This window comes from Arthroderma uncinatum (genome assembly GCF_011692745.1).
Source record: "Arthroderma uncinatum strain CBS 119779 chromosome Unknown scaffold4, whole genome shotgun sequence".
Lineage (NCBI taxonomy): Eukaryota > Fungi > Ascomycota > Eurotiomycetes > Onygenales > Arthrodermataceae > Arthroderma > Arthroderma uncinatum.
The window spans coordinates 3,241,314-3,253,523 of record NW_022983866.1 but is presented as its reverse complement, the minus strand read 5'-3'; the positions used below and the strand labels follow the sequence as shown (position 1 = coordinate 3,253,523).

The 12,210-nt window shown below is 48.8% G+C and overlaps 4 protein-coding genes across 4 annotated transcripts; 2 read left to right on the top strand and 2 right to left on the bottom strand.

Annotated features, from left to right (window-relative positions):
* Positions 1 to 595: 595 nt before the first annotated feature.
* Positions 596 to 1,855, top strand: GIQ15_06347 (uncharacterized protein; the record flags this gene model as incomplete). The annotated part of the gene is made up of 1 exon (XM_033553764.1): positions 596 to 1,855. The coding sequence occupies one exon, from the start codon at positions 596 to 598 to the stop codon at positions 1,853 to 1,855; it is 1,260 nt and encodes a 419-aa protein (XP_033404908.1).
* Positions 1,856 to 2,077: 222 nt separating this feature from the next.
* Positions 2,078 to 3,766, bottom strand: GIQ15_06346 (poly(A) polymerase Cid1; the record flags this gene model as incomplete). Its single annotated transcript, XM_033553763.1, has 1 exon — positions 2,078 to 3,766. The coding sequence occupies one exon, from the start codon at positions 3,764 to 3,766 to the stop codon at positions 2,078 to 2,080; it is 1,689 nt and encodes a 562-aa protein (XP_033404907.1).
* A 1,229-nt stretch (positions 3,767 to 4,995) lies between these two features.
* On the top strand, positions 4,996 to 7,420 carry GIQ15_06345 (transcription initiation factor IIF subunit alpha; the record flags this gene model as incomplete). Its single annotated transcript, XM_033553762.1, has 3 exons — positions 4,996 to 6,399; positions 6,459 to 7,077; positions 7,128 to 7,420. 3 exons carry the CDS (start codon positions 4,996 to 4,998, stop codon positions 7,418 to 7,420), a joined length of 2,316 nt encoding a protein of 771 aa, XP_033404906.1.
* Positions 7,421 to 10,177: 2,757 nt separating this feature from the next.
* Positions 10,178 to 12,165, bottom strand: GIQ15_06344 (uncharacterized protein; the record flags this gene model as incomplete). The annotated part of the gene is made up of 3 exons (XM_033553761.1): positions 10,178 to 10,686; positions 10,738 to 11,837; positions 11,900 to 12,165. 3 exons carry the CDS (start codon positions 12,163 to 12,165, stop codon positions 10,178 to 10,180), a joined length of 1,875 nt encoding a protein of 624 aa, XP_033404905.1.
* Between the last annotated feature and the right edge of the window lie 45 nt (positions 12,166 to 12,210).

The window sequence follows — 12,210 nt, the reverse complement described above, 5'->3', positions numbered from 1 at the left end:
GCCTCTTATGATTTACATCTTACATGGTTTGAAGAAGGTTGATGCAAGTCATCGGAACTTCAACACGAGAATCTAGCTGCGCGCTAGGCAGAATATAAGAAAGTATCACGGATATTTTGAAAGCATCAGACAGCACTCAAGGCGACCAGCTCATAGCAGAGACAAAGTATTCAGGGCGTCAACGGAACTTCCCTCCGTCATGGATATCCCTCTCCAGTTGATATGGTAAGGCTCAGCCAGCTATCCGGGCTTGGACGCAGCGTTAACCCGACGCGATACACAGGACTATCCGGTCTTACCACCTCAGCAGCGATATCCTAGGATCCGGCCCTGTATCGTCGAATTGCTCCGGACAGGACACCGTCCCGCCGAGTTATTTCTTCGTGTAGAGCGCGTTATCGAGGTTCCGATCACTATCCTACCGCCAACGCCGAGACTGAAAGCTCGGCCGTGCAATAGTCGGAACGATGATGATAAAGATGACGATGACGACGATGACGATAATGATAATGGCCATGAAGGAAACGAAGGCAGGGGATATGGGGACAGCCCTGGAGTCATCACCGAGTCAACTTCCTCATATAAAACCTACAGGATGTTCTTAAGCGATGGAGAGCATACCATTCAGGCACTGCTTAAGAAGCAATTGCACTATTTAGTCTCGATTACGGACGAGATAGCTCCAGGTGCTGTGTTAAGGGTAGAAAATTACGACCTACGGACGGCGAATCGCGATGTTTCCAGGGGCTCACGCCATGGCACTGGACAGGTCGTCTTCTTAGCCGTGGGGAAGTACAGAAAGGTCGACTTTGTCGAGATTTATACATCGAGGGGAGGAGAGATTACATCTGAAAAGGAGCATAGGGGCGTTGAGGATGGAACCCCCGTTCTTAAAAGAAGTCGGGCTACATCCGAGAAAGGCGATTATTTGCAGGGAGGCCGACAGAAGAAGCCAAGAACAGGATCGATTATATTCAGGGACAGCCTGAAGGCTTCTGAAGAGAGGGACGAAGCCTTGTCTATAAACTATACTAAACATGGAGATGGGAACCCGACCCCAACTCGTTCTACGGTATCAAGGATGAGCAAGCCTACGGACACATTGATATCTGGATACGATACCCTTTCCATCACAACTACTGCACCCCAGGATGTCCAGAGCAGAAACCTGCCTTCAAATACGGATGTGCCTGAGTATAACCACCCGACTAAACTTCCACCTCTAGAATCAACGTCTGAGACTGTTATGGATACTTCACCCGTAACCACTACACCAAAGCGACCGCCTTCGCGACAAGATCATTCAAAGTCCGCCTCTCTTCAACGCCCGCTGAACCTCCTTACCCTATCGGACCTTCTCTGCCCTCAGACTCCGTTTCCAAAGCGAAACTACATGTGCGATGTCATCGCAGTGATATCTTGGATATCTCCCCACGTAATAAAACGAGCATGCATGCCACCAAAAAGAGACCTCCGTCTCATAGATCCAACGATAATATCCACTATAGACAAACGGCGGTCTACTACCTTACTCACCTCGTTACCGTCTTCCGCACCACCTAGTGCTACGGCAAATGGGACGTTAGGGATCTCGATGAGCGTCTTTGTAGATGCAGCTGATTTTCACCCTCTAGTCGGCACCGTAGCGCTGTTTCGGTGCCTAAAAACGCATGAATGGGATGGTATTAGTTTGAATGCATACGAGAAAGATTGCAAGGGAAAGGAGTGGTTCGTCACTGAGCCAAATAGTTTGGCTACACTGGGCGCTGATGCTTCTGCTTTAAAGCAATGGTGGCTGGAAACCCAGGCGAGATGGGAGGAAGCTAGGATGACCCCTGTATTTAACCAGGAGTAATACTACTGGCGCCCGTTTGATGAGCCTGTTATTTGTTATATGATTAAGTAGAAGGTTATATAAGGTCAAGCTCATGCGTTAATGATTTGATACTGTGTTAATTCGATGTATAGACAAAATAGAAACGCCGTTCAGGACAAATGGTAAGGACATCTACGACAAGGTAAATGTATGCAGCAGGAAATTTGTATTGGGGATTCAAAAATGTAAAAAGATGTAGGGTCAAAAGGATAGTGCTGGCCGCTCAGTAAATAGGTCTTCACAGATTTCACCTGTCTCCATCTGCCACGCCAAATCTGTCCCTGGGACTGGCCTAGCGCGAGTGATAATATCATGCGCGTGTCTAAATTCTTCCCGAATCAAATAAACTCCAATGATAGTAACCATCTTGGCAACGTTATGGTCCGTTGTAATCGGATCCTCAATGGCCAATAAATATCGGTGCGTATTGCCATCAGCGCCCGTACGGCAAGTAGTCCAGTTTTTTTCCATCTTCGTGGTCTTGGGTTCTCTAATTGAGACTACCCCATTCTTCCAATTGAATCTTAGACCAGAGGTGGGTTTGTGGAGAGGTTTTATATCATGATAAGGTCCAGAGTAATACGCAAAAAATCCACGGAGGAGCGAGGCGGTCGGTTGATTGTTGGCAGTCAATTTCCCTCGGGCAGCCTCCTTTGCAATCTCCCGTGGGTTGCGCCAAAAACAATCCTCAGGCTGTCCCTGAGCACGTTGCACATCGCTAGTACCCTTCCTTGTGCATTTATGGAGATTTGGAATAACCGGTGGGACAACAACATTCATCAGATAGTGGAGTAACATGAGGGTATATCCATAAGACGAGAGTGTGCCGTTGTAAGGATCGTTAATTCTGCGTGCCTTTGCCCAGCGCTTCACCACCTGTGCCATCTCATAAACGCGGTCATCACAAATCCGATAGCCTCGCAAAAGATCCGTACTGCGTAACATGGGCTCAGCATTGTCGAAGTAAATGTTGCAATGATTGATTGGCGTACTGCTACGGCAGCAGGCCAAAGGTACTGAGGTAAAAGCCTTGAGTTCGCTTGCAGTCTCCAAATCTAAATATTCCCATTCAAGGATATCGCGAAACCTCTGAGATGGGGTTTGACAAACGCGGAGAACTGGCGAGCGGTTATCTTTAATACTTTGAAGCAGATAAGGGGCAAGGCCACGGGAAAGAAATGCCTGAGCTAAGAGGAGAGGAAGCTCCCGCTGGACGTCGGATGGTAGGTTTTCTGTGGCCACGATGAGATCCATATCGGAACCAGGCAAGGCGAATCCAGCACGATAGCTCCCAAAGCATTGGAGGGCGACTGAAATCGGGCCGGTTGGGGAGACTTGTTGGCTTAATTTTAGCCTGTCAATAACAGCGTCTAGCGCCCAGCGAGACAGTGTAATGCGGAATTCCTCCTTTTGTTCAAGGGAACTTCGAGATATGGTCCAAGTAGATATTTCGGAAGTGATGGAATGCAAGTATGCGTTCTCCGTGGCCTCACGAGCTTGCAACTGCACCTGCAACTGCAACTTGCCCCTAGTCCGGGTTGATGGCTTTGGTTTCAGGGTCGGAGCTGGCAAATTATCAAGCTTATCAAGCTCGAGACGAGCCAGTTCATACTGCTGCACTGCTGACTTATTTGGACTCGGGAACGGCTGATTACTAGACAGGACCTGCTGGACGGCCATCTGCTGTGCAGTTAATTGAGCACTGGCTAGCTGGAGTCGTTCATGAACTTCGGGAGGCAGACTCAGGAACCTCTTGATAGATGTGTCGGTAATATGGGCGATCGTTCCTCGGCCTTCCCACTCATCGGGGAGCTTATTGTTGGACTCGACGGATTCTCTGGGTGAAAGCCATGCTTCAGTCGTACAGGTTAGCGTAGAGGGCGAGCCCATGTCTGCTAACACAGCAGCAGCTAACCGGAGACGTTTATGAACCTCGAGGGGAATTAGAGGTAGTACCCTCTCGATCGTTGTGTTGGTGATATGGGCGATTTATCTGCTGCCTTCCCACAGGTCTGGGAGCTTGTTGCTGGTCCGACTGGGTGAGCCGATGCTTTGGCCGAGCAGGTCTGGCAGAAGAAAGCAGTTCACACCTGTTGGAGAACAGACGGAAAGTCAAGCAAAAGATGAGACGGTTTAAAAGAAAGTTCACTAAGAATAGCCAGCTAGAGTCTGACTAGGTGACTGAGTGAAAGAAGCAATATATAGTCATGAACTCAAGTTTCTTGCCACTGCGAGGAGAGACCTTGCAACTCAGGGAGAAGACCAAGGGACAAAGAGAGGCGGGGGAGGCAGCATCTTTCCTGTGTAAATTTTCACAATTTCTGACTGATCTGGGGCTGGTTGGTATTCAGAGTGGCTGGTAGTTTCATTCAGCAAAGTGTGAATACTTCAGGGATGCATTGTTAGTTATTGTTGACGCTCTAGTTCTATCGTATTGATGATTATGGAAGGTCTATTGGCTGGAGAATCACTGTCCCTTTGTACAGAAGGCGCCCTAATAGACCATCTCTGTAGTTAATAAGTATCCATATAGATCCTTATTCAGTCAAGTAGGAAAGGGATGTCTACCGTCTACATGGCCGAGGCATTGATTTTCCCAAGATGACGTCTGAGGAGTGTATCACTGTATAGAAACATCTTCTATACTCCGTATAAAACATGAAGCCAAAGAGTGTTCTCTCTTGTTTATATTGACGTTGTTGAGATGAGGTTGAACTTGCCTCTTTCATGTTCCAGCTTTGTCATCTTAGTCATCACGTCACATCACATGACCACATATGTCTTTGTCAAACCGTTTTGGGACGTGAGATCGCTTTCTCCAGCTTTCCCCAAAGTCACGAAACTCGCTCGACCAGAGAAGAGATCCTGTCTCCCCGGCCGTCTGGGCATCTAGGCTGTACGATTCATCCGGTAGCAGCTTCAGCCGTAGGCCTAGCGCCGCGACCCTGTACTGTTGCATTGTTTTTCTCTTGCTACATCTCGCTCGTTCCCAATACCGCGCCTCGTCCTGTTGGATACAGAGGAAGAAACCGCAGCAAGCTTTCTGGAGCTCCCACAGCCAGTTCCAATGGTAGCACTGGTCGACATTTCCATCTGAGCAGCAGCCAGCGCCCGGCATCATGAGCTCAACTCCTCCCAACCCGCCTTTGGGCCGTACTCCCCCAGGAGGGCCGAATGGGCCTTTCATGGTGAGGCGACGCCCAAAGCCAGCCGATCCGCTGGTTCGACCGAAGAAGCGGCCTATTCCACGGCCGATGGTGCCAGGCCAGAACCATGGACAGGGACAGGGACTTGGACTTGGACAGGCTCGGCCTTCGACGACAAATGGAACATCAACTCTCCCTATCCAGCCTCCTCGACCTCAAACAAGCGCGCCGTCACAACCCAAACCCATCCCAAGCGCAGATGACCTTACCACAAATGGTTTCAGTGGACCGCTGCTGTCTGAGACCTACTCTGATTACCCACTTGTTACCACAAAACGCGCGCTGCGGGAAGGGCTAAGACACCATATTGCGAAACTGGTATCAAAGAAAAGTGTCGACCCCAGAGACGAGTCGCAGTTCACTCGCCCAGTACGACTACAGCGCCGGGACCCAAGAGCCACCGCCAGCACTACACCGGCTGCCAACGACAAGGAAGGTGAAAACGGCCGAAAGGGCTACCGGGACCCCAACCATGGCTTGAATGAAGCTGAACGCGAAGAGCTGGAAGCCAAAAAGGAAGCACGAGCCAAAGAACGCGAAGATAATCTGGCACAGATCGCCCCCTCAGCTAGCTCAGGGCCCAAAAAGACGAATGCGCCAAAACAGCGGACACAGCAAGTCTTCAAATCGATCGTGACGCCGGAGGAGGCCGCGAAATCTCAGATCAAGTATGAAGAGGCACTGCCTTGGCACTTGGAAGATTTTGATAATAAAAACATTTGGGTTGGGAAGTATGAAGCAGCCATGTCGGAAACCTATGCGACGTTTGTCCTGGAGAGTAGTGGAAAGATGAGAATGATACCTGTTGATAAATGGTACAAGTTTACAGCCAAACATCAGTTCAAGGCTTTGACTATCGAAGAGGCTGAGAAACACATGGCCAAGAAAATTAGAGATCCGAGGTGGTTCATGGAAAAGGAGCAAGCTCGTGCCCAAGAGAGAGAACTTCAACAGTATGCTAGACAGCGGAAAATCTACACGGGACAAACTCGAACAGCCCCCGCAACAGACCGTTTCGAGGGTGATGACATGGACTTTGATGAAGATAGGTTTGCTGATGACGAAGAGCATGTCGGTTTGTTCGATGAAGACGAGGACGCAAAGACGGCCGAAAAGCGCATCAAACAAGACCAGCTGAAGGCGAACATTTTTGATCTCAAGGAAGAAAAAGACTACGATGAAGAGGAACATCAAGAAAAGAAGCACAAGGAAGACCTCAAAAGCTTTGGCAAGCAGGTTCGAAAGGCCCTGCAACGACGAGAAAAGAACTTCGACTACAGCAGTGGATCTGATGCTAATCCTTACTCGGATGAAGAGGTAATCGTCTTCCTAATTATTGTAAGCCACATAGCATTGTTGACTAACGGCATATCTAGAGTACGGACGAATCTGAGCTGGAACGCCAGAGGGAAGAGCAAAAGAAGTTAGATGAAGACCCGAAACGGAAAGAAAATCAATCAGATAAACCTTCTGGGTCGTCTACCAAGGGCACCAATACCCCGTCAGGGCGACATAAGCACTCTGACCCGCTGAAGAGGGCGCAGGCTGCTGCCCGGAAACGGCCAGGCTCCCCGAATTTATCTGACGCAAGCGGTACAGATACATCCCGCAAGAAGCCCAAAAACAAGCATCTCTCTACCCAGCTCTCAACCTCTCAGCCTGCTTCCCGGCCCATCTCTCCTGCCCCACAAGGCCAGAGGAAAGTGTCGGGTGCAAACAACGCAAACGATGGCTCTAGTACCGGCCAGGCAGCAGCTGGCGCGAAGAAGCGTATCCGAAATGGCCCCGCCAGGGCTGGATCAGCTAGTGATGTTGAAAGGGCCGCGGCTTCGGGTGCAGAGATGAGTGATGGTACTCTTTCAAAGAGACTGAAACTTAACATGCAAGGCGTGAAATCGAAGGCGGGAACGCCAATGGGTTCTCGTGCTGGAAGTCCCACCCCTGCAGGCAAGGCTATGGGTGGCAGTCGAGCCAGCAGCCCTGAAAGCAACCGTGGTTCGTTCCATCTCTCTTATCCTTTACATTGCTATCTCATTACTTACTAGTCCTGACGTATCTAGGCATATCTACTCCATTAGGTTCAGGGTCAAGGCGAGGCTCGGTCTCTGGCACCAACGTGGCAGCGGGAGCACCCCCAGCCTCGTTCCCTACCGCCACTGAAATACACGCTGCTATCCCCGCTACCGGCATACTGAGTAACGATCTCTTGCGCATGTTTCGATCACGTCTTGGCAATTCGAGGGATAACCATCGTAGGTTCATTGGGATAGTCAAAAATGTTTCGGTATTTGGAAAGGAGGATAAACTATTGCGACCTGGTGTTGTGAAGGAGCTTTAATGCTCCTTGTCATAGTTAATGAACCCGATGTCCTGGCAATACATACATGCATATATACATAACGCATTTGTAATTTGGCATATTTGATTCCAACTGACTCCGGTATACTCTCCAACCTTGCTCATGAGTCTCTGTCCATTTGAACCCTACTCGCCTCTGGCATCTAGGAAAGTCAACAACGTCGCTGCACATAAAAAGCCACCGTATGATCAAATACCTATCGACGCCCCCACGACGGTATTATCCGAGTGCTCCGTAAGATTTAGTGGTTTGGAAAGTTGTCCTCCGCAGAGGTTTCAGACCACTCTCGACGCTAGCAACCATCCTGGTCCAACGGCTTCTCCGTTTGTTTCACACTGACAGGCTTCAGCTGTTGGCCGTGTCAAACGGCGGGCGATAAGGACGATAAGTAGGGATGACCAGTTAATTGGCTGATGGATTGTTGATGAAGTCACAGCTACCAAGAACCTCGTACTCTCACCACAGCCAGTCTCATTTACAAAACATTTCTATTCACCCTTGACCAGTCTACATGGTATAACTAATGTTGTCAGGCTACCAGCTTCAGAGAGGGGCTGGCCGTGGAATCATTTTTCCTTACGGAGTACTAAATATCACGACAAGCAATACATATATACATCCTTCAATGGTGGCGAGAGACCTTGCCAACGAACATGGTGAAGAACCACCGATCAACCTTACCAATAGGATCAGCCGGCCAGAATCACAGGCTTGCCGTGATACTTGGCCGCATAATGGCGTTCTAGCTATGATCGTATTTCACCATTTCAACCAAGCACTGCGCCGTCATAGATACGATATATGACAGACGCCCCTGTCGTTGGAATACCAATACTACATCGGTAAAGATACATAGCAAGCCGTTCGCCTTGAGACTCGTCCTTTCAGTTGCAGAGTCAATATGCAACGAGCGGAGAATTCGGCATCCTCCCATCCTCATCGTCGCTCCCATCGTCGATCAAAAAAAGGGCTGGAGCTAGAGACAGATACAGAACTAGAGTCAAGGGATCATGAGGGGACGTTGTCGAAGAAAGAGAAGCGAACCTACGAGTCGTCTTTGAGAACTCATAAATCACATCGTCACCATGGATATGAAGCTCAGCTCAAGGCTCCTACAGTACGACGGAGCTCACACGCTACCAGATCTAGCCAAAATACTTCATGCCAGCATCCGGATGTCGAGACCAATACAAAGCATCGACGGCAAAGTCATACCTTAGGGTAGGCATCCCGAGTTTATGTTATGAACATGTGTAGCTTGTCATCCCTAACTACTATCCGTGTATCTATAGGCCATCCCAAGTCCTTCAAGCTGGTGCCCATTCACATCGGGCCTCTATACCTGCAGAGAAAGAAAGAGCACGTATATCCGAATCTCCGCAATCAAATTATTCTCCGGGGAAAGAGTCTACGGTGAAGCCATCGCAGTCCGTGAATGACGGGAAAAAAGCCCGCCCACAAACATTATTACAAAAGTTGTTCAGCATACCCGCCCCATTACCTGAAAAACGGTGTGTTCATGCTCATTTAGTCAATCTACTTTATATCATGGAGACTAATATTCGTAAAGCATTACCTGCCTAACGTGCATGTCTGATGACATTCCTGTCTCTAAATCAGCCAAGCTTGCATGCTCGCATCGGTTGTGCCACAGCTGCTTGAAGCGGATATTTACTTTGTCTATTACTGACCCTCAGCATATGCCACCCCGGTGTTGCACATCTGACCATATACCCCTGAGGCATGTTGAGAAATTATTCGACTACAAGTTCAAGCTAAAGTGGAACAAAAAATACCGGGAGTACACTACAAAGAATCGAATATACTGTCCTTCTAAAGGTTGCGGAAGGTGGATAACCCCTGATAGCATATTTACAGATACGGGCTCTAGTGCAGCAGGTGGCCGTAGATATGGAATATGTGGCCGCTGCAAAACGAAAGTCTGTTGTATGTGCAATGGGAAATGGCACAAAAATAAGGACTGCCCCAAGGATGAAGCCTCAATCAAGTTCGCGGAAGTGGCCGAGAGGGAAGGATGGCAGCGCTGCTTCAATTGCTCTGCCATGGTAGAGCTGAAGGAAGGTTGCAATCATATAACCTGCCGATGCACAGCGCAATTCTGTATTGTTTGTGGCTCTAAGTGGAAGACTTGTGACTGCCCATGGTTCAATTACAGCGATGCGCCACAGCTCCCAGATGTTTTTGGTAATGGGAGGCAAGTCGACGCTGAAGCTGGTGTGCGGCGTCCAATCCTTTACCAGGAAGAAGTTGATATGAGACGTCGCCAGGAAGTGCAAGATGAAGCTATAGCTAGGCAACTGCAGCATTCACTTGACCTTGACATGAATCCTGACGTTGGCGACGCTGAAGTCATGGAGGATCATCGCACGTCCAGCCAGAGAGATACACATCCACTTCCGTCCCCGGTATCATATCAGCCTGCAGGCCAGACCGTCGGACAGCAGCAGCGGCAGGTAGAAATGCCCCTAATATATATTCCAGTGATCTACCCTGATGACTAGTAATTCCCATGGCCTTGCTAGGAGCATAGGTTGTTGGATGTCAAGGATATCAAAATGAATGATGCATACGGACAACGAACGAATAACGCATTTGGGATCGACTTGGCTTATTTTTCGTCATTTTCTATATATATACACCAATTTGAGGGTTTATTTAATTACGATTTGTTGTTTTATCTTGGTAGCTCTAGGTAGAGTCAAACCTCCTTCCTTTTTACTCCTCTTGTAGAATATCATACATGTTCCTGCTAGGTATTGGTCGCTGGCGGGCTGCGGGTGGGAGATTGAGCCCTTTCTTTTCCCTCTTTCTCTTCTTATTGTTTGACAGATATGGTTGTCCGTCGTCTTCAGGTTGTACCCTATCGTTCTTTTCCTGATGTTGGTCTCCTCCTAGTCGCTCAAACATAACATTGATAATATGACTTATGTCCTTGTCATGGCTCTCTATAGTACCGCTGAAGCCGATCCCAGCATCAGACAATATCCTCAAAGGAGGTAATTCAGATAACACATCGAGAAGCTGCTTCCGTAGACGCTGCACCCTTGCGCCGCCACTGAGCGACGAAACTTGCAAAAACTGTTTTAGCATTCTCAGGGAGTAGAGGGTACATAATATTTGCGCTCGCAGGTGAATGTCGTCCCATTTCAACATCTCTCCAGCATAACCCACTTTGAAGAAGTTCTTCATTGCACGATGTTTAGGAATGGAGGAGAGCTCTTGATCTGAATAAATTCGTAGCAGCGCAAATAATACCCAGCAGTATATGCTTGTACCTTTTACTGAGGATAGGAGCGAGTTTAACTGCTCAAGTAAATCTTCAGCTAGCGGTGCAAGGTCTTCTTCGCTCAACAGGGAGACGGACGTTGAAGCTATTCTCTCCCCTCTCCGCGAATGCTCGCGGACTGTAACCCTCCTCTTCCCTTCGAGGAACGATAAATTGAATATAGAATAAGCGATGGTCCTGATATCGGTCGCTTCCGCCCAGGCGCACCGCCGACCGTGTTTCTCTATCATGACTGGCAGATAAGAGTACAGCACGTCGCCATCTGGACTAAACCCGGGATGGTAATACTGAGCTACCAGTTCTGATACTTTTGAATCAAGAAGAGGAAACTCTTTGCTGTCCTCTTCAGACGCCCGGTAAGCACAAGATGTATACTCGTTCAAAAACGCGATGTACGAAGAGCTCGTCTCTTTTTTCTCGTCATCAGACTTGGCCAGCTCTGTGATCATGGATAATTTCATATACGGATCCCTTTTCAGTTCATACCCCACTCTCTGAAGGCTCTTCACCCCCAGCTGTTTGGCAATTTTGCAAGGACACATTTCAGTCGCTCGTAAACCCAAGGGTAGCAGTCCATTCTTGGTCCCCGAGACTTCATATCTCTCGATTGAGTCGAGGAATATCACCGAACCCCTGGGCCCTAGATCATGTACGAGAAGATCCGAGTCCCCGGTAAGCACAGCGGAGCCACGTTCTCGTGCAGTCTCCGCACAGTAGATATCAGCCTCTCCGAGAACAACTTCTGTTATATCCGCCCACGGACGTTCTGTAAGGTTGGAAACTCCTTCTATGCTGCCATGGTTATACAACCTGATAGACTCCCAGTCCCACCGGTATTTCAGATCCTCTACTACCGTAGCAACCATAAGCGGGTTGTCGGGTAGGTCATAAAATTTCGGGTTCATTGAACGCCGGCTGAAGAATATCTCAGTATCAGGCCTCGCCCGGCTCCGCTGAGCAGTGCCACTTTTAAACCCGCGTTCCTTAGCAAGACAGGCCAGCTCGAGCTTCGAAGCCAGTTTCCTCATTCTCTCTATGCGTGTCTCACGCTTTGATTCCGGGAGTGCCCCGTCAAAGTAGATTTTCTCTCTGTATAATGTCAGACAAGGTATATATAGATGCATACCCGTTAGATAGACGGCTTAACATACACCGTGACACCAATATTCCGCAGATGGAGTAAAATCTTCATTACTCCGGTGCTTACTTCGTCGCTAGAAGGTTGCGCGGAAAACGGATTGAGATGCTGTTCCATAGTCGCCAACACACTGTAGTAGGCATGGTAGACGAGAGCAGGGCCATCGATTACCACGGATGTGATTTTTCTGGTATTCTCTCCATTATTGGGAGTCGAATCCCCCAGCCAGACAGTTTCTTCATACCGTAAAAGGTGTCCTTTCAGACGCGGAATACCCATCTCTAAGGATTCTCATGCTCGAGCATAACCGTCGAAGGCTACAAA